The 27,649-nt window shown below is 50.0% G+C and overlaps 1 protein-coding gene across 6 annotated transcripts in view; it reads left to right on the top strand.

Moving 5' to 3' along the window:
- Nucleotides 1-27,649, top strand: part of ST6GALNAC6 (ST6 N-acetylgalactosaminide alpha-2,6-sialyltransferase 6) — a 182,309-nt gene that overhangs the window by 76,983 nt on the left and 77,677 nt on the right. For 4 of the 6 annotated variants that reach the window (XM_069609110.1, XM_069609115.1, XM_069609113.1 and 1 more), the window contains exons 2-3: nucleotides 15,726-15,868; nucleotides 18,562-18,741. In XM_069609110.1, coding sequence (XP_069465211.1) covers nucleotides 15,782-15,868; nucleotides 18,562-18,741 — 267 coding nt within the window. In that variant the 5' untranslated portion in view covers nucleotides 15,726-15,781. The remainder of the gene's footprint in view (nucleotides 1-15,725; nucleotides 15,869-18,561; nucleotides 18,742-27,649) is intronic. The other 2 variants (XM_069609112.1, XM_069609114.1) reach the window with 1 other exon arrangement.

Here is a 27,649-nt window from a genome sequence, read left to right on the forward strand (position 1 = left end):
GGTCTTCCCAAATCTAGCTATCAAAGCTAGCTTCACACACTCATACTCTTTCCTATCCTCCTCCCCCATCTCCATTACCACATCAGTTGCAACAGGGGGAAGCCTAGAGAACAACCAGGTGAGTAAGTCATTTCCTGTGATGTTCTGGAGCCCATGATTATATTCAAACAGAGACAACCAATCCAACACATCCAACTTAGGCTCATACATACCAACCAATTCTTTAGGCATCCGGGGTCTTTTAGGACTGGAACTTCTAGATGAGCCAGAGAGAGAAGCATTTTCAACAGATAATTTCTTCATTTCTAAGTCATACTTGAGCTCCATTTCCCTTAGCCTTAGTTCTTTGTCAGTTTGAGCATTAAGTTTCTTATACTCCAATTCTAGTTTCATTTTCTCCAGTTCAAAGTACTGAGGACTAAATGTGGGACCTGGTAAAGGTCCAGTAGGTACAGCAGGTAGAGCAGGCAGAGGCCTAGGGGGGACAGTCACAACAGCCTCACCCTCCTCTTCTGACTCTTCCTCAGAATCATCAACATTTTGCTCCATGTTAATTTCAATACTGTCATCTACAGTTGCTGGAGTGGTAGGTTCCTCTGAACCATCACCCAGACTTTGGTTAGCTAACAATCTTTCAATCAGCTCCATTTTCTTGCCCTTAGTCAGGAGATCCTTATGTTTACAGAGCACTCTTAAACAATCAGCAGTTTTGGCTGCAAGGGACTCTTGACTATAGCTTTCTATAACTGACATGTTAGAGGATTACTTTTACAGTGTTAAGCTTTGTGGTTAGTTGCACTAAGGTATCTAGAGCACAATAAAATGTATACTCAATACAAATCCCACCGCTGTACACCAGTGTTAGGCAGAAACCTGTGCAGTTCCCTTGGGGAACACTGCAAAAGATTTAAGACTACAGGTATAGCAGTAAACCCACTTGGTAGCAGTCTGCACCACCCAGATTTACCTGGTAGCTGTGGCTGAGCAGTCAGACTTCCCTCAAGAAGAGTTAGGCAGTATGCAAAGTATACACAATATGTACTCAGGCACAATAGCACAAGCAAACACTGACCAGAGCTTGGTTTCAAAAGTATATAGTTATTTATTTTTAAGAACACACAAATTGAAAACACTCTAGCAAAATATAATAAAACACTCCAAACACAGTTATATGGAAAGCAGTCCCAATCCTTATTCCTATCTAGACAACTCTAGGTTAACACTACATAATTAAAACAGAGGTGAGCGCTTAACGTTAGATGACACTCTAGTAGGTTAAAGAAGGGAGGGAAAAAGAGCAGAATTAGGATAACCACACCACTCTAAGGTCAAGAACGCTTTTGGTAAGCTCAACGAAGCACAAAGTCACAGGTGAGCAAAAGTCACTAAGCAGGGCCCACTCTTAGAGCAGACAGAGCGAAAACGTGCCCAAGATCACACAGTTGGTAGGGATTCAGAGTCTTGCAAAAGAGTTCGGAAAAGAGTTAGAGAGGCTCAGAAAGTTTAGCCAAAGTGTCCCAGGCAATCCCAGGATCGAAAGCCGAGGGCTAAAACTACCTCGTACAGTCGGTGGCAAGGGAAGCCAGGCGGAACACGGTACCTTAACGGGAAGGATCCTCCAGCGGGGGCAGTTGTTCCAGGCAGTGGCAGCAAGGCTCGACGTCGGTCAGGGGAGAAGAAGATCTCGCTGAAGAGCAGAAGAAGAAGGACGTTGCACTGCCCGGGAAGAAACCAGCCGCGGAGTCCTCCGGTTAAAGGGTTGTACCGACTTTCGCGGTTGGGGTAAAAGTGGTGGGGTTCCGGTTGCCGGGGTGCTTGGCACTGGCAAGGCGGCCACGGGATACCTCGAAGAACGGAAAGAAGGTGAAAACTGGTTGTCCCCACCAGTCAAGGGAAGGAGCCACTCCGTTAAGAGTTCTCCTCGGTCGTCGGGAAAAGTGGTGAGATGGTTCAGCAGGGCTCCACCGGCGGTGTCGTCGTAGCAGATCAGCTCAGCTCGTCCCTCGTTGGATTCTTAGGTCCTGTGGCGACTTCTGAAGTTCCAGTCCCCAAAGCCCTGCTTTTATGCAGCAAACCCCCATTCACCCAGCCTAGCTGTCACTCAACCATGCTAAGTGGTGAGCCCGCCGGCTCACCACTTGGGCCAATCAGGACGGAGTGCGACTTGAGTTACCTAGGTAACTCAGTCCAGGGTGCCTAAATCCCCCTCCACCCCTCCTAAGTACCCCAGACAGAGTGGCACCACTTTGGAGGGCTTCTGTGGAGAAGCCCGCCAAAAGTGGGACAAAGGGCTCCACTTTGGGTCAGAGTTACAGAGGCGAACGCCAACGCCCTTTTAGTATCAAGTTTTGGCAAAAAATCCCAACCGGAGTTATAATAATAAATATATAAACCGGCGGTATGTTTAAGGCTAAAGTAAATAAATAATTAAATGTGTTAGCCTAAAACAATGGGAAATCCCATAGGAAAATATTCGCGGTCGAATATAAAAAGTAGTTTCCACTGCCACCAGCCAAAACTCGATCAGGGGGGACGGAGACGTGCCCCCGCGACTAACAGACCCTGGGGCAATCGAATTGCCCCAGCCAGTACGTCCACAATATGATGGTTTGTACTGGTTCTGTTCAGGATTTAAGACTAGTAAAGTCTTTGGTGACTTTACATGCCCTGGGAGACAGTAGTCAGTCCAGGGTATGGAGTCTATGTTGGGGAGTCCCTAGGACACCCCTGGGTTACGGCACAGAGGGTGCTGTGTAACCCACATCCAAAAAATACATGAGGCCCTATGGAGTAAAAGACCCCATAGCCCATTCAACACAAGGTTTAACCAAGAAAACACACTTCAACATGCCCAAGAGTGAGGGTAAAAGAGTCTCACTCTTGGCAGGAGAAAAAAATAAACCCCAGAAATCCAGCAAAGCTGCTGGGGGACTCACTAGGTAGGGAAATTCAGCCTAAACAGAGAATTCTCCCTAACAATGCGTGTTATCACAACAGTCACCAAGAGACCGGCCATAAAACAAGGGGCATTTAGCACGCTGCTTAACCAAAGTGTGTGATCCTCGACAAATAATTTGATTCCACTACTCATTGCCTAAAAAATGATGAGTTCTCAAAGCCTGTCATCTTTTAAACATAACAAAACCTCTGTCAAAACAGGTCAAAATCAGCCTGTGATTGATGAACGTCTTTGAGCGATGGGGTACAAGGGTTTTAAGATATAGAGTGGCCGTGCCCGCCGGCTATGGCCTAAGGCCATGGCTAGTGGTCTGGGAGCGATTTAAAAAATAAAGTGGTGATGGCCAATGGTCTGGGAGTGCTCTAATATGGACAGTGAGCTCGGCCATGGCCATAGCTAGTAGTGTGGTAATGATTTTAAAAATACAGTGGGCACTGCTGGAGGCCGTGCCCACTAGCAATGGAAGGCCATGGCTAGTGGTCTGGTAGTGCACTAAAATATACAGTGGGCATGGCTAAACGTTGTTGCCACTGCGCATGGCCGGTTAGTATTGTAATGTAATCAGTGATTCCATCAGTGATGTCACAGATGATGGAATTAGTGAAGTCATCAGGAATGTTCACTGTGATGTCATCATTGTGGTCATATTGAGGTTACATCACAAATACCATCATGTATAACAACAATGATTATGTAACTGATGGCATCAGACATAAGATCACTCGAGGTACTGGCACGTATTTTTTTTAATTTTTTTTATTGAAAAACTACAGTTTCTTTTTCTTTCTTTTTTTTTTTTCAAAAGAAGAAAGAAGTAAACTTTTGTTTCAAACTTTTGTTACATCTTCCACGCGTCATAGCATCACAGGCCTCAACTGTGGCCACAAAGAAAGTCAGACGTACATGCAACCATCTCAGCCCTTAGGTTGGACGTTCCTTGTAGTTGGGGGGAAACCTCAGGATAGCGTTCAAGTAGTTTACGGTCGCGCAAACATGTTTGACATTTTGTCCAGAAGAAATTAGAAGCCACCAGGTAGACATATCTCCATCCTTAGGGGCATATTTTCCTAGATGAATAGAACGAAGGTCGTCAATGGCTGGACATATTAGAATTAGATGTTTCAAGGTTTCAACCGAAACTGCACAAAAGTGGCAAAGGTTATTGTTTACATTGGGATGATTCCTTTGAAGTAAGATTTCCTTCGTATTCAGCGTATTTAGGCGGAAGCGAAGGAATTGTTCCCGGTAATGACGAGTATAACATTGAGTCATGTAATAGGGCTGGCAATTTAGTTTTTTTTTAGCGTTGCCTAGCCATTGGGAAGCAGCGAGGTTTGTATGTTTTTCCACATTAACAATCCATGCCCATGCTTCAAATTTTCTTTTGGTCAATTTAGGACGGGAAAATAGATCAAAATTGTTGATATCTGCTGCAGCAATCCACTCTTGAACTCTTATACTCCATTGATCCAATAGGCAGCTAATTGTCGTGTCGTCAGAGGCGGTGAATATTCTATAGGCTGGCGCACCGCGCGCTTCTCTCATCTTACGCCACAACCAAATAGACTTCCAGATCACATGGGTAAAGAGTGAATTCAGCGATAGTTCATGACGTATCAACGTAATTGGAATACAGTTCGGCAGGTTGAGGACACGTTTCCAAAAGAGACCCTCTAATACATTCCAATTTTGCTCGCTGATATTCCATCCTGCTTCTGCACCAAATGTTAAGATTGGTATTACCTTTTGGAGGTAGAACGTTAGGACTAAAGTCAGGGAAAATTTTCCAAAGATTTTATTGATCTTGGCTGCTTGTAGCGCTAGACCTACGGCTTTCTGTTTTAGACCTTTTAGCCATTGTGCTTCACAGATTGAGTTGTTAAATTCAATACCCAAATAACGGATCGAATTGACTGAAATTAATGGCTGGCCACCAACAGCCCATTTGAATGCACAGTCTCTTCTGCATGATGTAGGTCCAATAGACAAGATTTTAGTTTTTTCTGTGTTGATGACAAGTTCGTTATTGACTAAGTAGTTGTTCAAGCAGCTTAGAAGGCGTTGGAGGCCGATCTGTGTCCTGTCAATCAGAACAAGGTCACCAGCATAAGCGATATGACGAACAGGAGTCTTATTTAGACCTGGGGGGGAAACAGTGGGCTTGTTCGAGGTGATTCGGAAGATCTGCTAAGAATAATTTAAATAGGTCTGCCGCAAGTGGACAGCCTTGCTTGACTCCTCTTGTAGTTGGAATATTGTCAGATAGAACACCATTCTTATTGATGCGAACTCGGAAGGAAGTGTTCGTATGCAGCGCCATTATTGGATTGAGGATGGCCATGGGGCATTTCCATTTAATTAATTTCGCCCATAACAGGTCGCGATTGATTCCATCAAACGCTTGCTTCATGTCAATGAAGGCTAGATGAAGTTTAGTTTTGCGTTTAAGGGCGTTCAATTTCAGGGCAGTTAAGATTGAAAGGTTTACATCTACTCCTGTGCCCTTAGAAAACCCAGTTTGACGAATATCAAGGATTCCTGAGTTTTTCGCCCAATTCACAAGTTTTAATCTCAAGTTGGATCCAAAAAGTTTTCCGATAGAGTCCAAAAGGGCAATAGGACGATAATTTTCAGGTTTGTCCCAACTGCCCTTCTTGTGGATGGGAATCACAATAGCAGTTAGCCAGGACTCAGGACTCAGGCAAACGATTGGATTCTTTAGTGTCACATTGCTGATCATATCTGGGCCCGCGGCGCGTGAATTTTTGGGTGACTTAATAGCATCCCCAATGTCAGAGTGCTGCATTTGCACATCCCAGGGTGCTGATGTAGCAACAGAATCGATTTTTGGAAACTTGGAATAGCTGTTGAACACTGATCCAAAATGTTTGCACCAGGTGTCGCCAGCGATGGTGTTCTGCGTCGAATTTACTCCGCTGTACGGGCCCATATTTAGTATTTTCCAGATGTCGCGTGTATTCTTTGTAATCAATAGCTTCATCATCAGTTCGGCACGATCTTGGTCAATAATAGCTCTATGGGAAATCATCCAGTTTCTATAAGTCGTGCGTCTGGCTTTTACTTCCTCCAGCTTAATCAAAATGGGTACATTTTTTTGGTTTTTTATTTTGCGGACATCTTTTCTGAGCTCTTTCTTTTTGTCATCAAGCATTTTGCTAAACAGATGATTATGGAACTTGTGTTGCTGGAAGCTATCTTTGATGGTTATAATATGATTTATGAGAAGCGAAGTGTAGTCTACACAATTTGGCGAGGCAAGCAGGTTTTCTGTTAAAGAGCAGATCGCTTTGACGTTTAGGGCCTCATTACACGGTAGGCGGTGAGCCATGGCGCTATTAGCGCCATGGCTCATGCCGGTAAAATACCGGCACCGCCTTGGCGGAAAGGGGATTTACCGCCCCATCCCAAGGTTGGAGGGGCGGTAAATCCCCCTTCCGCCATTGCCCTTCCCCATTCCCATTTCTGCCCCATAGGGCTCTATGGGAATGGGGAAGGCGCTAATTACGGCACCGCAATTTTGTGGTGCCGTAATTAGGTCCGAGGTCCCTTAGCGGGTTGGTTTTTAACGCCTGTAAAAAGCAGGCGTTAAAGCTCCAACCCGCTAAGGGACCTCGTAGTAAGGCGGCAGGGATTTACCGGTACCGGTATTTTACCGGTACCGGTAAATCCCTACCACCTACCGTGTAATGAGGCCCTTAGTCTTAATCGGTTGCCACTTGAGTTTGTTTCTACCGATTCGGAATATAAGGGCAAAGCGGGCGACTCCGGCAATAGGCAATCAAGTTTTAGCAGTGAATGATCGCTCTTAGACGTTTTCAGGGAATGTAACGAGATGACCTTTGCCTCAAAATTGCTGGAAACCCAGAAGTAGTCAATGATACTATGCGTGGCTTGGCGATGCCAGGTAGGCTGAGCCGGTGTGTCCCCCTGCGCATTGCCATTCAGCAATACACAATCATGTGATTCCGTTGCGTCAGTCCTGCACTGTTCTTTCTCGCCCAGCTCCTCATAGGCGAGCTGGCAATAGGAGTTGGTGTATGGGTCGTGCTTAAACCATGAGCAATTTAGATCACCGCAGCAGATTATAATCAGATTATTATAATTCACGATTGCTTCATCCATTAAAGTACTTATCACTGAGGTAAGGACAGATTTGTTTATTTTTGCAGAATTCCAGTAGCAGTTAATGAGCAACAAGGACAAAACTGCTTTTGAATTGGCAGAACGTGAGTGCATAATTGATCCTTGAACATAAGGGTTAGGATTAGAGCATGTTGGTGTAGACCAAACTTGAGATAGACGGACCATTGTCAATAAGCCTGCACAGGGTCTGCCTTGTATGTTTTTAATTGTAGGATTGACCAATGTGACATAGCCGTCTCGCATCGGAACATCAACTAACCAAGTCTCTTGCAGACAGACAGCAAACACATCGTCTACTGGAACTTCAAAATCCTGAAACAAATGCTGGAACCCTCGGGTGTTCCACGACAGGATGGAGAGCATGGCATTGTCCAAACACAATCATGGCTAGTCCTGGTTCTGCAGTCTCTGGTGGCTCGACTTTTTCTCAAAACGAAAGCGAGGATCCTTTAGTCGCACCTCAGCAGGCTTGTTATTACATAAAGAATTCGCGACTGCTGGGTTTTTTTCAGTTGGATGGTCACCCGGCAGCACAGAATTAAGGCTTCTCCGAGACGTGTCAGGTTCGACTGAGATGTCAAAGCCAAATAACAATAAGTCTTCGGCTGCTTTGAGTAGTGTGTTCCGTATGCCAACAGCGTCGATATGTAGAAGGACAGCATCAGAGCAGCTTTCTGTCACATATTCGACAATTTTGATGCTGTCCGAATTAATCAGCCGCAGAGGTGGAATATGTTTGAATAATCGCAAAACATTTGCGCGATTAAGGATCAGCTCATTATCATCGTTATGTATGTTTTGAAGTCTCAATTTGCGCCTACAATCCTTTGCATGATGTTGGGGTAAAACATTTGACCTCAATGGGGAGCGGTTTTGATTTTTGCGTTGATTTGCGGTAAGTTTTGGACTCAACCTATAATTTGCTGCCAAGCGTCTCAGATCTTCATTTTTCGAAATAGTAGTGCGTCGTCCTTGCACTACTTGCCACTTCGATGTAGAGAGGCTTTTCCTGGTCTGGGCAGCACTCGCGAGGAGCTGAGTTTCCAATGACTGATCTTCGTTAGGTTGCTGCGACTGGTCAGCATCACTTGAATTCGAGTAAGTAGAAAGGTTACACAGATCTTGGTAGTCCGACGACACTGAAATAACTGAGGCACAATCCTCAGAGATTAAGCGTCGACGCTTTACACCATGGTTTGAAGGCAGCATCGTTGTATTAATATGTGATGGTAAGGAGTCTTTTGCACCCTTGTTGGGGCGCTTAAAGAGGCATAGCCGCGGTGGAGTTGTCAAGATTCTTACAAAACTTTTTGTTGCTGGATGGGATGCCATCTTTGCTTTCTTGGCTCTTGTAGTCAATTTGGCAGATTTTGCTTGAGCCATGGGTTTGGGAGAAGCCTTGATGGTAAAAGATTTTGCTGGACCTGCAAAAATACCAAAAGTGGATGAGGCGCTTTCCTGGTGGTCTAGTTGAGTTGTGGCTTTGCTCAGAGGAGTTACATCATGTATAGGCATATCTTCCGCCTCCATAGGCTGGTGGGGCACAGACAGGACTTGTGGAAGAACACAGTCTGGGGGATGAGAAGCTCTGGCCACTGTTGGAGGGGGAGGCCTTGGACTTTCCATAGATTGTGAAGTGATGCACTCTGTTTGAGAAGCCGTTTGATCAGAGAGTGTTCCACGTTGCGTCGCTGGTAGTGGCCTTGAACAGGAGACGGATTGTGGAGCAAAGCATTGCATATCGATTTTGGGCTGTTCCGGTCTGTGACCTGGATTTAACAGAGGAGCAATCTCGCTCTACACCTCGAAAAGACATTTTAACTGAAGGTCATGTCTCTCCGATTGTAGAGTCACGAGGTCGTTAAGCCGGGATTGCCAGAAAGCACTAGAGTCTTTTCCAGCTTGCACATCGTGCTGAATGAACTTTGTAAAGGAGTCAATTTGATCCAATTTCAACGATAAGTTCGATAGAAGGACCCCTTGATCCCTGATGGTCTCATTTAAAGACTCATAGAGCTTAACAAACGGAATCATCGCTTGGGACGATGCCGCAAGCACATTGTTGTGCAACTGGATTGCCGCACCCATTGACAGATTGATTTTGGAATTCGGGGTTTTTAAGTTTTCTTTACCTGGGGTTAGAACAGTTGAGTGATCAATGGAAGAAGTAGAGCATTTCGCAGGCGTGGCTGGTAAATCTGGAGTATCGTTCCTTTTTGCTGGTGTATCTGAGATATTTTGCCTTTTTGCACAGCTGCTGGCTTCTGATGAACTCACATCGCCCTGCAAATGCAAGACGTTTCCTTTATCATAAGGCCCAAAGCGTGACAATAATTGAGTTTTCAGTGTAGTAGGGACCTTCGAGGATGTGGGCAAATGCACCAATTTTTTCTGAGTAATACGTGGCTGCAAGATATTCAGATTTGGGTTTGCACGGTCGCCACTCAGTAGCTGATTGTGCGGGAGGTCGTGGAATTGCCCTTTTTGGGCTATAGTTTGAGTTGGCCTGTCGATGATAAGCGGCGAGAGGGCAGGTAGTGCCTTGTCACAACTGCCATCAGAAATCACTGTGGCCAGAGCCGAAGCCGAAGCTACTGCATTGTGAACTGCAGAGGCATTTTTGAGAGCAATTGGAGTCTGAGTCGTTGCTAATGGCTTCTGTATCGATATTGAGGCGAAGAGCATATCTTCAGTTGGCATAAGTCTTGGTAATAGGAGAGATTTATTTATTGAAGCAAGCGAACAACTGCCTGAGGTAAGGTGAGCATGTGCTACCAAGACATTGTCACCATCATGTTGGACGGCCGAAGCAGCACTGGCACTGATAACTGGAGCAGAGGAACGTTGATCTGGTTCAGCTGAGACAGACTTAGCGGGAAGTGATTGGCCGCTGACACTGCTTTGCATAGATGAAATATTGGAAAGAGCCACCGGAATTTCTTCGGCTATTATTTTTTCCTGTATGGCAGAAGTAGCACTCATAATTTCTGCGTCTGTTAGATCAAATGGAGAGTACAAATCGGGAAAAGGAAAATGCAGTGGTGGAACAGCATTCGCTTCCACGTACTCCACTGGCATCGACGGCATCGGGGCAAGGTCAGTAAGGAAGAGCAAGGTAAGCGGTTTGATCGGGTTTTGAGAGGACGCTGTGCAAGTTGGACTTTGAATCAGACTAGTATTGACTGGCCCAACAATGTCTGCAGTGTCAGTACCGCTAATGACCGGGGGAGCTTTGTCTTGATGGACTTGGACAGTTGTTTGTATAATATGCAAAGACGATGGGGCGACAGAGGGCACCGGCTTAGTGCATGCTATCGGCTTACCTTGAGACTTTAGCTTTACAGTAGCACAATTCGGCAGGGCAGTCCAAGGATTAAGCATGCGACGCTGCAACAGCGTCTTGTTGCAGGTTTTGCGGTCCATTCGGGGAAGGGGTCTTCTGGTGCACAACCATCTTCCTGAACAGCCCTCTGACGCACTCGGGCGAACTGGGCAAACTGGGACTCAGCCGGGACTCCGCTCCGGGCGGTAACACTGTATTTAAAGAAAAGGAGTAGAAAGAGGACTCCACGGGTCGCTGCAGCTCCTCACAGTCTCTGGGCAAACTGGGACTCAGCCGGGACTCCGCGCCGCGCTCCGCGCGGTAACACTGTATTTAAAGAAAAGGAGTAGAAAGAGGACTCCACAGGTCACTGCAGCTCCTCACAGTCTCTGGGCAAACTGGGACTCAGCCGGGACTCCGCGCTGCGCTCCGCGCGGTAACACTGTATTTAAAGAAAAGGAGTAGAAAGAGGACTCCACGGGTCGCTGCAGCTCCTCACAGTCTCTGGGCAAACTGGGACTCAGCCGGGACTCCGCGCCGTGCTCCACGCGGTAACACTGTATTTAAAGAAAAGGAGTAGAAAGAGGACTCCACGGGTCGCTGCAGCTCCTCACAGTCTCTGGGCAAACTGGGACTCAGCCGGGACTGGAGTGTTGTCCTTTCGGCAACGGTACCTGTTCTGGCACGTATTTAGACCACCGTTACCTTTCTGCATGTGTGATTTAGCATTTTAGAATAGTTCATAACAATGCATACATTGTGAGAAATTGTCATAGTCTGCACATACACCGTATCACTACTTGGGAAGTTTTAAGGAGCTAGAGGTAGAGGAGACCCACTGCCCCCAGGAGTCTTACCCCACCACCCAGGGCGAGATTAAAGGGAGTAGGGTAGTTAAATGGCAATAGAGGACAACACAAGTCCCACAGCAGGGGCAGAAGCAGGGTGCAGCAGCGTCATGACGAGAAGCATAGCAGGGTGTAGCAGCATCATGACGAGAACATAGCAGGGTGCAGCGGCGTCATGGCGAGAAGCATAGCAGGGTGCAGCAGCGTCAAGACGAGAAGCATAGCAGGGTGCAGCGGCGTCAAGGTGAGAAGCATAGCAGGGTGCAGCGGCGTCATGATGAGAAGCATAGCAGGGTGCAGCGGCGTCATGGCGAGAAGCATAGCAGGGTGCAGCAGCGTCATGGCGAGAAGCATAGCAGTGCAGCAGCGTCATGGTGAGAAGCATAGCAGGGTGCAGCGGCGTCATGGCGAAAAGCATAGCAGGGTGCAGCGGCGTCATGGCGAGAAGCACAGCAGGGTGCAGCAGCGTCATGGCCAGAAGCATAGCATGGTGCAGCAGCGTCATGGCAAAAAGCATAGCAGGGTGCAGCGGCGTCATGGCGAGAAGCATAGCAGGGTGCAGCAGCGTCATGGCGAGAAGCATAGGGTGCAGCAGCGTCATGGCGAGAAGCATAGCAGGTTGCAGTGGCATCATGGTGAGAAGCATAGCAGGGTGCAGCAGCGTCATGGCGAGAAGCATAGCATTGTGCAACATCGTCATGGCGAGAAGCATAGGGTGCAGCGGCATCATAGCGAGAAGCATAGCAGCTTGCAGTGGCGTCATGGCGAGAACCATAGCAGGGTGCAGCAGTGTCATAGCGAGAAGCATAGCAGGATGCAGCGGCGCCATGAAGAAAAGCATAGCAGGGTGCAGCGGCATCATGACGAGAAGCATAGCAGGGTGCAGCAGCGTCATGGCGAGAAGCATAGCAGGGTGGAGTGGCATCATTGCGAGAAGCATAGGGTGCAGCAGCATCATGGCAAGAAGCATAGCAGGGTGCAGCAGCGTCATAGCGAGAAGAATAGTAGGGTGACGCGGCATCAATGTTGAGAAGCATAGCACGGTTCAGCAGCGTCATGGCGAGAAGCACAGCAGGTTGCAGTGGCGTCATGGTGAGAAGCATAGCAGGGTGCAGCAGCGTCATGGCGAGAAGCACAGCAGGGTGCAGCAGCGTCATGGCGAGAATCATAACAGGGTGCAGCAGCGTCATGGTGAGAAGCATAGCAGGGTGCAGTGGTGTCATGGCGAGAAGCATAGCAGGTTGCAGTGGCGTCATGGTGAGAAGCATAAAGGGGGCAGCAGCGTCATGGCGAGAAGCATAGCAGGGTGCAGCAGCGTCATGGCGAGAATCATAACGGTGCAGCAGCGTCATGGCAAGAAGCATAGCATGGTGCAGCAGCGTCATGGCAAAAAGCATAGCAGGGTGCAGCGGTGTCATGGCGAGAAGCATAGCAGGGTGCAGCAGTGTCACGGCGAGAAGCATAGGGTGCAGCAGCGTCATGGCGAGAAGCATAGCAGGTTGCAGTGGCGTCATGGCGAGAAGCATAGCAGGGTGCAGCAGCGTCATGGCGAGAGAAGCATCGCAGGGTGCAGCAGCGTCATGGCGAGAAGCATAGCATGGTGCAACAGCGTTATGGCCAGAAGCATAGCAGGTTGCAGTAGCGTCATGGCGAGAGAAGCATCGCAGGGTGCAGCAGCGTCATGGCGAGAAGCATAGCATGGTGCAACAGCGTTATGGCCAGAAGCATAGCATGGTGCAGCAGTGTCATGGCAAAAAGCATAGCAGGGTGCAGCGGCGTCATGGCGAGAAGCATAGCAGGGTGCAGCAGCGTCATGGCGAGAAGCATAGGGTGCAGCAGCGTCATGGTGAGAAGCATAGGGTGCAGCTGCATCATAGCGAGAAGCATAGTAGCTTGCAGTGGTGTCATGGCGAGAACCATAGCAGGGTGCAGCAGTGTCATAGCGAGAAGCATAGCAGGGTGCAGCGGCGCCATGAAGAAAAGCATAGCAGGGTGCAGCGGCATCATGACGAGAAGCATAGCAGGGTGCAGCAGCGTCATGGTGAGAAGCATAGCAGGGTGCAGTGACATCATTGCGAGAAGCATAGGGTGCAGCAGCATCATGGCAAGAAGCATAGCAGGGTGCAGCAGCGTCATAGCGAGAAGCATAGGAGGTTGCAGTGGCATCATGGTGAGAAGCATAGCAGGGTGCAGCAGCGTCATGGCGAGAAGCACAGCAGGGTGCAGCAGCGTCATGGCGAGAATCATAACAGGGTGCAGCAGCATCATGGTGAGAAGCATAGCAGGGTGCAGTGGCGTCATGGCGAGAAGCATAGCAGGTTGCAGTGGCGTCATGGTGAGAAGCATAAAGGGGCAGCAGCGTCATGGCGAGAAGCATAGCAGGGTGCAGCAGCGCCATGGCGAGAATCATAACAGGGCGCAGCAGCGTCATGGCGAGAAGCATAGGGTGCAGCAGCGTCATGGCGAGAAGCATAGCAGGTTGCAGTGGCGTCATGGCGAGAAGCATAGCAGGGTGCAGCAGCGTCATGGCGAGAAGCACAGCATGGTGCAACAGCGTCATGGCGAGAAGCATAGCAGGTTGCAGTGGCGTCATGGCGAGAAGCATCGCAGGGTGCAGCAGCGTCATGGCGAGAAGCATAGCATGGTGCAACAGCGTCATGGCCAGAAGCATAGCATGGTGCAGCAGTGTCATGGCAAAAAGCATAGCATGGTGCAGCGGCGTCATGGCGAGAAGCATAGCAGGGTGCAGCAGCGTCATGGCGAGAAGCATAGGGTGCAGCAGCATCATGGCGAGAAGCATAGCAGGTTGCAGTGGCGTCATGGCGAGAAGCATAGCAGGGTGCAGCAGCGTCATGGCGAGAAGCATAGCATGGTGCAACAGCGTCATGGCAAGAAGCATAGGGTGCAGCGGCATCATAGCGAGAAGCATAGCAGCTTGCAGTGGCATCATGGCGAGAACCATAGCAGGGTGCAGCAGCATCATAGCGAGAAGCATAGCAGGGTGCAGCGGCGCTATGGCGAAAAGCATAGCAGGGTGCAGCAGCTTCATGACGAGAAGCATAGCAGGGTGCAGCAGCATCATGGCGAGAAGCATAGCATGGTGCAGCAGCGTCATGGCGAGAAGCAAAGCAGGGTGCACTGGCATCATTGCGAGAAGCATAGGGTGCAGCAGCATCATGGCAAGAAGCATAGCAGGGTGCAGCAGCATCAATGTTGAGAAGCATAGCATGGTGCAGCAGCGTCATGGCGAGAAGCATAGCAGGTTGCAGTGGCGTCATGGTGAGAAGCATAGCAGGGTGCAGCAGAGTCATAGCGAGATGCATAGCAGGGTGCAGCAGCATCATGGCGAGAAGCATAGCAGGGTGCAGCGGCATCATGGCGAAAAGCATAGCAGGGTGCAGCGGCGTCATGGCGAGAAGCATCGCAGGGTGCAGCGCCATCATGGCGAGAAGCATAGCCGAGTGCATTAGCGTCATGGCAAGAAGCATAGCAGGGTGCAGCGGCGTCATGGCGAGAAGCATAGAGTCCAGGATAGAGGCAACACTGGCTGCCCAAGGTCAGTGTCTGCTTTTGAAGAACCATCCATAAATGGTAAGAAAACTCTGTCTGCATGCAGGAGTTGTACTCTGGCTGCTGTGAGTGGAGTATTATCACAAAATGTGTCCTAATAATCCAAATTCAAAAAACATTTCATGAATCCATCTGTGGTTGATGTCGCTAGTCATTAGCTGTTAATAGGGGCAGGGACTTGAGTTCATGCGTCCTTGTCCTTTCCATTGCACGTTTCGGCAGGATGTATAGAGTTCAGCTACCTTCTTCTGGACCGAGGATTGGGGTACCCCTAGTAGGGAAACACTAGATGCTAGGTTACTGTGGTGTTTGGTATTCGTAACTGGCAGTTAGACGAGAAAAAGACTGTGAAGGATAGATAACGAATGGGCCTTTTCTTTGACCTAGCACACCCTGAGCTTGTAAAGCCTGACCTTCATCAGAGCGAGTCTAGGGCAGGGCTGCAGAATGCTGCGTTTCTGAGCTATCAGAATATCTCGTGTTTTGACAGAAAGTTGCAGTAATCAGGTCTGGCCTAGCATCAGCCAAATCCTGGGTAATTCATTGAGGTCAAAAGTGAGGACAGATTGACTATATTATAGTTCTCCCCATGACACAGATTTGACCCCCCCCCCCCGTTAACAAAAAGAGAGGGGAGTACCCAATTCTATATCTAATTCTTTGAGGTGCCATAAGAGGGGGCGATGCCCCTCGTCAGTCTTTGAGGACAGTTTGCTGGTTGTATGTAGCATTGACTTTACAATGAAAGATGGTGCATTGTTGAACATGACTGCCAGGTTTCTGTTTGGGGGCACGATGGGGGCTGGTCAGAGGGGTCTCTGCATGAGCATGACCTTGAGCTGGTCTCCTCTCATTCTCTCAGCAGCTTCCTGGCATAGAAAGATGAACGTCCCGTGATAATTTCGAAAACGTAAGGAAATGAGCCGGAAGAAAGACCTGATCGGGAAGAAAGATCTTAGCGGAAAGAAAGACCTGATCGGGAAGAAAGACCCCACTGGGGCCACGGTAAGTCCTTCTCACCGATATTTGCTGCTTATGGTCACTACTTGTACCCAAACTCAGTTGGCATTTGTTGGGGCTTTCATAGAGAGACACGTGAGCTGGATTGGCAACATGCATTTACTATATCACGCTCAAGGGGATAAGGTGAGCTTCATCGTGGCGACCCCCAGCCAATACCTTCCACCAAGTGACAGCCCTGGAACCTTCACCAGAAGACTCCACATTCCATCTGTCCTGTCTATACACATGGAATGAATGTAAGATGACAACTTGCATAAATACTATAAAGTCCCAAGCAGGCAAACACATGAGCACTCCTAACACCTCCCTCCCCTCCTCCAAAACTATATACTCAAAATGGAAACATGTGATCGCACCTGGTCCTCATGGAAACAAGGACTGATGCCTGAAACAAACAATTCAACAACAAATCATGGTGAATAAAACATTGCACCTACAAGACATGTGAACGGAAACACTACACCCAAACTCAAGCTCACTCAGAACCATGCCTCCCTTCCTGCTACTCTTCTAACAGGCACTCCATTCCTATGCGATACTGCTACCCTCTCCTTGTTCCAAATCCCCCCACCCTTAACCAGAATGGAGGGACCCAGATCCCTAACCACCTCCTTGGGCTGAGAAAACATTGAGTTACTCTTTTTTACTTTCACCGGCAACCTCACCTTAATTATCTCCCCCAGCTTCACTGAAAAGTGTTTTCAACAATTTATCCTGTCACACGTCTGCTTGGATTTGTGCCACTGACTAACAACCTCTCTCTCACGCCTTCCACCACCACACTATCAGTGCTCGAACTGCCCACCCAACCCAGACACAAAGGTGTATTGGACTTCCTACCTCTTAAAAATTCAAATGGAGACACCCCTGTCACTGCATGGAGATCAAGTCTATATTGGAATATCCTTTCGATGACTACCCGCACCCAATCTCCCCCCGTGACCACTGCAATTCTAATAACATCCATAAGCGTGCGGTTCAATCTTTCAACACACCCATTGCCCTGTGGATGATAAAAAGAGGTTGTAACCTGTTCCACACCATGCCTTTCCAAAAACTCCTTAAATCCTCTCGAAACCAACTGTGTACTATTATCCGCCAGACACTTACGGGGAAAACCTTCTCCCCAAAACAAAGGATCTATAAACCGTATAATACTACTACTGGTCACCTTCTTTAAGATGCAAACCTTCGGCCACTTAGACAAAAGGTCTATCTCCATCAAAAGGTATGTGTCTCTGGACCACTTAATATTAAACGAACCCAACAAGTCCAAAGCAAGCTCATCCCACAGTGATCTTGGACTCTCTGTAACCACCATGGGAGTTTTATGAACCCTGACACCCTTATCTCCTTCCTGACAGTCTGTACAACTTTTAACCATCTCCTCCACATCCTTATCAATTCCAGGCCACCAAAAATCATCCCTTAGCAGACATTTCGTTTTTGGTGAACCCAAATGGCCACAATGGGCTAACTCCATTACCACACCCCTCATTTTCTCCGGTGTTGCAGGATGTGCTAGGAGCATGAAGGCACGTTTATCTGAAGATCTCCCTTGCAGATTATGTTAGATTGCAGGATGTGCTGGGAGTAGGAAGGCAATTTTAGCTGAAGATCGCTCTTGCAGATTAAGTTAGATTGCAGGATGTGCTGGGAGCAGGAAGGTATATTTAGCTGAAGATTTCTCTTGTAGATTGTGTTAGATTGCAGGATGTGCAGGAACCAGGAAGGCATGTTTAGCTGAAGATCACTCTTGCAGATTATGTTAGATTGCAGGATGTGCCAGGAGCAGGAAGGGAAGTTTAGCTGATGATCGCTCTTGCAGATTATGTTAGATTGCAGGATGTGCCAGGAGCAGGACGGCACGTTTATCTGAAGATCGCTCTTGCAGATTACATTACATTGCGGGTTGTGCCAGGAGCAGGAAGACACGTTTATCTGAAGATCTCTCTTCCAGATTATGTTAGATTGCAGGATGTGCTAAAAGCAGGAAAGCAAATTTATCTGAAGATCTCTCTTACAGATTATGCTAGATTGCAGGGCGTGTCAGGAGCAGGACGGCGGGTTTATCTGAAGATCGCTCTTGCAGATTATGTTAGATTGCAGGATGTGCCAGGAGCAGGAAGGCACATTTAGCTGAAGATCGCTCTTGCAGATTATGTTAGATTGCAGGATGTGCCAGGAGCAGGAAGGCACATTTAGCTGAAGACCACTCTTGTTACATTTAGCTGAAGATCGCTCTTGCAGATTATGTTAGATTGCAGGATGTGCCAGGAGCATTGCAGGATGTAAGACCCTCACACACTTGATGACAGTGGGCCCAGGCGTTGATGCCCTAAAATATCAAAAGCTTGGAAGGTTTGTTAGTAAAAGAGATTATTTTTTTAAAGTAATGGATTTTGGTATAGAATGTGTTATTAATCTTGAAAATTGTTAACATTTTATTTGGAGAATTTTAAATGTAACTTCATAGAAACAGGAAAGTGTGTTGTTGATTTAATTATATGAGTTGTGTAGCTAATTTGTATATTTTTATGAAATATGTCATGATTTTTTATGTAATAAAATAAAGCAGATAGTTCCCGGCCCTGTGGCTAGCCAGCATGTAAGTCGCAGATATCCTGCGTCAGCTTCCTGTCTCGTGAGCTCATTTCCTGTCTGTGCTTCCGCAGGGACAGCAGACCGCCATCTTCCTTCTCCTCTTCACACTCATCACCCTCCTGATCCTTTACAGCTCCAACACCAGTAGAGAAAGCTTCCAGTTCAGCGCCCTAAAGGTGAAACATCGCCAACCCCCAAACTTCAAGAGAGTGGACATCCGGAGCGGGTACTTGCCGGTGCGCGGGAATAAGGTTTGTGACTAGGTGAAGGCACAGGACGCTCTGGGGAAGGGGCAGATAGTACCAACGAGAAGGGGGAAGTGGTCTACTGTTGGCAGGTGAGAAAGGCAGGTGGTACACTGGTCAGTGGGCACTTCATGGGGATGTATCTGGGGTACACCACGGACACGGGGCAAGGCGTACACTGTGGACGGTTCATTGGTATGCAACTGGTGGATGGCAGATGGTACTCTTAAGTGTAGGTAGGTGGCGCAAAGTGAGTTTGTGGGTGGCGTGTACATCATGAAGACAGGTCAGTGGTACGCCATAAAGAAGGGGCTGATGGAACATTGTTAGGGGGCAGCGGGCACTCCTTGAAGGGGGCATTGCGTATACTGTGTGGATAGGGTAGGCAGTGTAGCATATACCATGGTGCATGGTACCAGAACATGGGGAGGCGGTGAGTGTTACATTGTGGGAAGAGGGCATTGCATACCGAATGCAGAGAGGCAAGTAGGGTACCATAGGGGGGGTTCAGAGGTACACCATGGTGATCGACCAGTGATCCACCGTAACCGTAGATAGGGGGCAAGTGGGTCACTGTGAGGAAGGTGTAGGTGGCACACAATGCAGAAGCGGTGCCCTAAGGAGTGGGAGTGGGCCAGGGGTACACCATGGTGATCGACCAGTGATCCACCGTAAACCGTAGATAGGGGGCAAGTGGGTCACTGTGAGGAAGGTGTAGGTGGCACACAATGCAGAAGCGGTGCCCTAAGGAGTGGGAGTGGGCCAGGGGTACACCATGGTGATCGACCAGTGATCCACCGTAAACCGTAGATAGGGGGCAAGTGGGTTACTGTGAGGAAGGTGTAGGTGGCACACAATGCAGAAGAGGTTCCCTAAGGAGTGGGAGTGGGCCAGGGGTACACCATGGTGATCGACCATTGATCCACCGTAAACCGTAGATAGGGGGCAAGTGGGTCACTGTGAGGAAGGTGTAGGTGGCACACAATGCAGAGGCGGTGCCCTAGGGAGTGGGAGTGGGCCAGGGGTACACCATGGTGATCGACCAGTAATCCACCGTAACCGTAGATAGGGGGCAAGTGGGTCACTGTGAGGAAGGTGTAGGTGGCACACAATGCAGAAGCGGTGCCCTAAGGAGTGGGAGTGGGCCAGGGGTACACCCTGGGTATATGGTGGGTGGCAAATCATGGTGCAGAACAGGACGTCAGTAAGACAAAAAGAGCCTTAGGGGGCATGGCTGCCACTGAGAAGGGATCATCCCCCTGCTTACATGCAACAGAACGCCAATATTCCTCCTCTCTTCTGTGTTGCAGGTTCTCACAAAGGACACATCAATCACCTCTGTTTTATATCGAATGCTTTCGTGTATTTCTCTTTCTCATTAAATCTTCATACACTAAAAATATATTTTAAATCAATGGAATAATATTTCATAATTCTTATCACACTACATAATTATACAGAAGACTCCAAAGTGGACGGACACAGCTGGTGTGCAACACATGGAAGCACAATTTCCTGCCACCATTACAAATGCACTCATTCACTAAATGCACAGCATAAGACTCAGTTCCACGTCACATCACTACCCAACATGAACGTGTTTCACTCCTTCACGCTCCAGCTTTAAAATGCAGTTTGGCCTGGAAATTCATCAGGGGACACCAATGGTCGATGCCACTATTTCAAGAACAGGTTACACGTACACTAGCATCCTAATTGTAGCAGAGAAGGGATCTTATTTCCTCTTCTTTTTCCCGTTCTGTCTTCACCCTTCCACTATTCCTTCTTCGTTCTTATTCCACTCCTGAGTCTGCAATACCAATAGGGAATTACCCTAAAAATCCACTGATTCGGTTTTAGGCATTACGAGTTAATTCACAACAGAGGTGTAATTCCTCAAATGTTTCAGTGCAGCACCACTCTTAACCTCTCACTCACCACCTAATGTCAGAAGCTTTCCAAGTTCTACATTTTCTTTTTTCATATTTTCTTTCTTATTTTCTTTTTGTGAAGTATCTTCTACTGACTGGAAAACTCCCCGTTGTGAAAACAGAAAAATAATATGAGGCTGGGAAGCCCGAAAGGAAACACACCAACACAGGTTACAAAGAAACATACAAGTGCTTTATTTCAAGCTACAACAGTTAACAAGTCAAGTGACAAACGGATAGCTATTCGGCTCTCAGTATAACATAACGAACTTCAATGAGGGTTCGATGTGTTCAGTGAGAGACCGCACATTGGAATACCCAGGCTTTTCATACAATTTTGTCCAGCCTTTGGCCAACCCTCTTGCGGGTTAACCATTCTGCGAAATACAATACTGGTCTTAGGGTTCCTTGCCAGGTCAACCTTTAATATATGCATTTTGATTAGTTTCGCTGATATAAGTAGTACATTTACATATAGGTCAACAATAGGACAAGGTCTCTGTTCGCGACCCCGACATGTGGCCTGCAGGCATATTCATTATTCAGCTGTACGGAGGTCACAACGACCAGAATCTTATTCAGAATGTCATTTGGCCTCCATTTTGATGTTCAGGTGACTTCTGCATAACAAGAGAACCTAAAATGGCGGCTTAATCCAAGATGGCGGCTTACATTGATTTCTCTGAGGTCAAGACCTTGCCATGGAGTTTGTTTTGCGCAAGATGTTTAGACAACTTGGCGTAGGCCAATACACATACAACTATTACAATAGGAGGCATAATATTATTTCTATTCTGACAAACCCTCCTTTTGGCCTATGCCAAGTGCTAATACCATTTCTAATGTCTTTGTAAATAACTCCATGCATTGTCGTCCATACATCCTGAATCGTTATCTGTAATATCTATAGCCATTAGGTCGTTCACCAGAACCTCTTGCAACACAAACTCTTTAGATGCTGTATCTGGGGCATACACTTTCTCCAGCATGGGGTCTGGCATGGATTCACATGCTCATGAATATTCCCCGTCGTCAGGCTGGGAATCCTCTGTAAAGAAAAAATCAGTATCAGTTTCGTTTCTGATCTGTCTTTCCTAGTAGTAACCAATCACTGATCTCTGCGTCATACTGACCACAGCCAATGACTGCCCTCTACCTAAGCACCGCCTCTGGCAGCCATCTTCAGATTTTTACCGCACATTCAAGTGTTGGGAGTCCTCGTGCTTAGCTCTCGAGCTTTTACTGCGTGTTTCGCGCTTTTTCAGGTGAATTTTCACATTTTTTCGGTTAATCGCGCCTCAAGCTCCACCGTTTCTACTCCCATTAATGGCTATCCGTGGCAGGATTTTCCTACGCCGGGTGAGAAGAAGAAGAAAGGGTCCGAGCGGGCTTCTAAGTCCTGTGCGGGCCCCCCGGCGACGGGGGCCCAACACCAGGCCAAGCGCCGCGAGTCCGCTGGCTCCGGGAGCGCCGAAAGGTCGGGCTCTTCGGTCGCCAGGCTGGGCGCACCTTCCCCGGCACCGTCAGCCACGAGCCAACGCTCCGGTTCGGGAAAGATAAAGTCTGAGACCCCGGGTAAGCTTCGGGAGAAGCCCCGTCCGATCTCGGAAGAGGGGGAGCGAGGCGTCGCCCCTCTCCCGAAGGAGAAGGCCCGGGACGCACCTAAGGTGGTGAGGGCCCCTACCCAGCAGGCGAAGGCCTCTATCGAGGCTATCGCGGCGACTCTTGACAAGCCGGCAGAGACACCGCCAGCGGAGACTGCCTCCATAGCTAGAGTTTCCCTGCCGCCAAGGAGGGAATCCTCTTTTCAGCCCATCGTCGTGGCCGCCATGATGGAAAAAGCGAGGGGGGGCACGGTGCCCTCCTCGAGCTCAGAGTCAGCCTCGGAGGAGGAACTGACCGAGGCCGTGAGGAACCTCGAAGTCCAATTCGAGAAGGTTCGATCCCGTCAGGAAGATCCTCGGGAGATAACCGAGGAAGACGACGATGGTGAGGAAGAGCGGCCTTCCCTTCCGGCGCAGCCGGATCCTAGGCCTCAGGATGGCTCAGCGGCCGTTTTGTCTGCCATCCAGTCCTTATGCTCTGAGATAAGGACGAGATTCCCACGGCCCAGGCCGGAGGACCCGCAACCTGGCCCTTCGGGAAGTCCTCAGAACAAACGATGGAGGACCCAACCCTCTCCTCCGCTCGCCCCCATAAGGCCTACAGTTCCCTCCTCATCCTCCCACGAGTCGGGAGATGACGGTGCGTTGGGCTCGACGACGGGTTCTGAGGGCAACGGAACGGGACTCCCGTCTCCCGTCGCACGGGCCTCGCCGCCCGACGAGATTAGCTCATTCCACGCCATGATCGCCAGGGCGTCCGAATTGTTCCAGCTCTGTCCGGAGGAGCAGAAAAAGGAAGGTTTCCTCTATCAGCGCCGGGAGGCCATAGAGGAAGACGGTCATCGCGGTGCCCCTAATCAATGACATCTGGGAGGAGGGCCTGTCGGTTCTCAAAAACCCCTCCACGGCACCAGCCAAACGGGACCTGTACGAGAAGAAGTACCGGGTCCCCGAAACCACTCCCCTGTGCCTCAGGGCCCAGCCAATGCCAGACTCGGTCGTCTCGGCGGTGGCGAAGAAGAAAGCAGCGGGGTCAGGAGCCTCGAAGTCGAATTCCCCGCCGGACGGCGAGGGAAAGAAGTTGGACGCCATGGGGCGGCGGGTCATTGCGTCGGCGGCGATGACAATCAAAGCAGCCAATGCCCTGGCGATCGTGGCCCGTTACGACAGGGAGCTCTGGTTTAAGCTGGCCCCCATATTGGACTTCCTGCCGGACGACAAGAGGTCCGAGGCCCTGGAAATACTGCAAGAGGGCGAGGTGGCGTCGGACCACGCCATAACGGTGGCAACCGATATTGCCGATACCAGGTTCTGCCAGCTGGGCAACGGTGTTTGCCTACGACGACGGGGTTGGCTCCGGGCGACCAACTTCCGTCAGGACGTCCAGACCAGGGTGTTGGACATGCCGTTCGACGGCAGCAACCTGTTCGGGAAGGCGGTGGATGAGTCCCTCCAAGCCATAAAAACGGACACGGAGACGGCCCGCGCCCTAGGAGCCCTTCAGCAATGACGGCCCTTTCGGAGCTCCAGAGGCAGACAGGGTGCCTCCAAGGGATCCAGCGGTGGCTCGTCTTCCTACATCCAGGCGGCACGCTCCTCGTCTCAGGAGGCCTATAGGGGTCGCGGTAAGCAGGGAGCGCCTCGCCGCCGTCGGCAAGGTGGCCAGGGCGGCAAGGCCTCCACCTCCAAGCAGGACTGAACCGGCCGTGGTCTCGGGCCCCCACCAAAGCACCCCGGTGGGAGGCCGGCTGACGAATTTCGTCGGCGTGTGGAAGTCCATCTCCACCGACCATTGGGTGCTGGATACCCTGGCAAGAGGACACTCTATCGAATTCCTGAGGAAGTGCCCTCACGTTCCTCCTGTGGCCAGGAAGGAAAATCACATCCCGCAACTGCTGTTGGAAGTACGGGCGATGCTCAGGAAAGGCGCCATCGAGCTTGTCCCGAAGAGGCTCCGGGGCTCCGGGCTGTACTCAAGGTACTTCCTCGTCAGGAAGAAGACGGGCGGCTGGCGCCCCCTCCTGGACCTTCGTCGTTTGAACAAATACATCAGATCACAAAAGTTCAGGATGGTCACCCTCCAGCACGTACTGGGACAGCTGGAGGAGGGCGACTTTCTATCGTCGTTGGACCTGGAGGATGCTTACTTCCACGTTCCCATCCTCAAAAGTCACTGAATGTTCCTCAGGTTCGTCATCCAGGGACGCCACTACCAATTCAGAGCACTGCCGTTCGGATTGAAGTCGGCCCCCAGGGTCTTTACCAAGTGCCTAGCACCAGTGGCGGCGCGGCTGCGCCTACAGGGGATTCACGTCTACCCCTACCTAGACGACTGGCTCATCCGCTCAAGGACGAGGGAGCTCGCCGTCGAACACACTGCGAGGACCGTCCAGCTACTCACAAACCTGGGATTCGCCATAAACTACCCGAAGTCCCACCTGGTGCCGTCGCAGGTGGCCCTGTTTCTGGGAGCGGAGCTCGATACACTGAGGCGCCTGGCGGCCCCGTCGGAAGAACGGACGAAGACCATTCTAGGCAAAGTGCAGTGCCTGCTAGCCACGGACGTGGCCTGGGTGAGGTCCATCAAGTCCCTCCTGGGGATGATGTCCTCTTTCATCTACCTGGTGTGCCTCTGCAGACTACGGATGCGCCCTCTTCATGAATTTCTCGACGCCCGTTGGATACAAACGACGGGCACCTTCGAAGACAGGGTCCCCCTCAACGAGGTGTTCCGGCGGGCGATTCAGTGTTGGGGCGTTCGAGCGCACCTCACGGCGGGCGAGGACTTTCAGACGCCGGCGTACCAGGAGACGGTGACGACGGACGCCTCCCTGGAAGGTTGGGCCGCCCACACCGGAGATCTCCACGCAAGAGGCCTCTGGCTCCCGGAGGAGAGGCCCCTGCACATCAACGTCCTGGAACTCCGAGCCGTGTTCTGGGCTCTCAAATCGTTCCTCTGGTCGCTCAAGGGCAAGGTGGTGCGGATCTTCACGTACAACACCACGACAATGTTTTGCATACGGAAGCAGGGAGGCACCAGATCCCCAGCCCTATCCAAGGAGGCACAGGATCTGTGGCACTGGGCGGTCGCCCAGGGGATTTTCCTGGTTCCCTTCCACCTGGCAGGAGAAAGCAACACCATCGCCGACTCGCTCAGCAGGGAGCTGCGCGCGTGTCACGAATGGGAACTGCGCCAGGATCAGGTGGATCAACTCTTTCGACGATGGGGCAAACCCCAAATCGACCTTTCGCAACAGCGACGAACGCGAAGTGCAAGAGGTTCGCCACCAGGTTTCCCCAGCCGAGAAGCATGGGCAATGCATTCTCGTTCCCCTGGGATGGTCTATACCTGTATGCGTTCCCTCCATTGCCGTTGCTCCTTCGACTCATCAACCAGCTCAAGCGGTCCCGGTGCAGGATGAACCTCGTCGCACCAGCGTGGCCGAGGCAGATCTGGTTCCCGGACCTTCTGGACTTGTCAACGTCCCCTCCCATCAAGCTGTCGGCAGACGCGGACCTTCTCTCCAGAGAAGGAGGCGCCATCTTCCACCACGACCCGGCGTCGCTGAACCTGCAGGCTTGGCTCCTGCAGCGCTAGAGTTTGGAGGCTACGATATACCGGCCAATTGCAGAGAGGTTCTTTCAAAGGCCAGGGCGTCCTCGACTCTCAAATGCTACGGTCATAAGTGGAAGAGGTTCTCTATCTGGTGCCGTGCACAGAAGATCAACCCCCTACGGATTACGGCCCCTCAAGTGCTGCCGTACCTTCTATCGCTGGCAAAGGCTGGGCTAGCCCATGCCTCCATTAAGATTCATCTGGCGGCGATCTCCAGATATACCAGAACCACAGGATGGACGTCCCTGTGGTCCCATCGACTGGTAAAAGAGTTTATGAAAGGACTGTTCCGGTCGTTCCCGCCGGTGAAGGCCCCGGCCCCGGCGTGGGAACTTAACGTGGTGCTGACCAGGCTCATGGGGCCCCCATTCGAGCGATGTACTCCGCACCTATGAAGTTTGTGTCGTGGAAGACTGCGTTCCTGGTGGCCATTACCTCCGCACGACGAGTGGGAGAGATCCAGGCCCTATCCTGCAAAGCACCGTACTTGACTTTCCATGCCTCGAGGGTGGTGCTTAGGACGCACCCCTTCTTTATGCCCAAGGTGCCGTCGGACTTCCATCTTAATGAGCCCTTGGTGTTACCTGTTTTCTTCCCGTCTCCTTCGTCGCCGGCCGAGAAGACTTTGCACTCGCTGGATGTGGCTAGAGCGCTGAAGTTCTACGTGGACCGTACGAAGAGTTTCCGGAGGACATCACAGCTGTTCGTGAACTTTGGACCTGTGAATCAAGGGAAGGCTCTCTCGAAGTCTTCTATTTCCAGATGGCTCTCCGGCTGCATCATGCACTGTAACCGGTTGGCTAACCGACCGCTGCCAGGCCGTCCGAGAGCCCATTCGACCAGAGCGATCGCTGCTACTACGGCGTTCTAATCTGGTGTGCCCCTGCTGGACATCTGCAGGGCTGCTACGTGGAGGTCGACGCACACCTTCACGAGATTCTACTGCGTCGATCGGGATTCCAGGGAGGAGTCCAGGGTCGGCCAAGCAGTGCTGCGCAACCTGTTCGCTTAAGGTGAACCTGGTGAAGAGGTAAGAGATGCTTAATGTTGAGTTTTTTGTATTGCTTAATGTTGAGCCTTTTACCACCTCCCGTGGTTGTGCATGTGTGTACTGCTATTTAATCTTATATTCATGAGCATGTGAATCCATGCCAGACCCCATGCTGGAGAAGGAACAAGTTACTTACCTGTAACTGTTGTTCTCCAGCATGGGTCTGGCATGGATTCACATGCGAACCCTCCCGTCTACCCCTCTGCGGCTCTTCACTTGGTCATACTGCCACTTCACGTGCTACCAAATCGTGCTACCAAATCTGAAGATGGCTGCCAGAGGCAGGGCTTAGGTAGAGGATAGTCATTTGCTGTGGTCAGTATGACGCAGAGATCAGTGATTGGTTACTACTAGGAAAAACTGATACTGATTTTTTCTTTACCGAGGATTCCCAGCCTGATGACGGGGAATATTCATGAGCATGTGAATCCATGCCAGACCCATGCTGGAGAACAACAGTTACAGGTAAGTAACTTGTTCCTTATGTCCTATTGTGCTCACCGCCTGAACGCAACATCCCCCCAGCACTGCACATATACTAGGTAGACATTGGATACAGCAACAAAGGAATAGCAGGATTCCCAAAATAACCAGTATAACAGAAAGCACCTTCCAACCCCAGGATCGTAGAGAATCCCACAACCAAGCACTAATACTCCAATCTCCCACAGGAACATGCACTTCTGAACTAAGGACGTGCAAGTTCTGTATT

This window comes from Ambystoma mexicanum, chromosome 8 (genome assembly GCF_040938575.1).
Source record: "Ambystoma mexicanum isolate Mex_15411 chromosome 8, UKY_AmexF1_1, whole genome shotgun sequence".
Classification (NCBI taxonomy): domain Eukaryota; kingdom Metazoa; phylum Chordata; class Amphibia; order Caudata; family Ambystomatidae; genus Ambystoma; species Ambystoma mexicanum.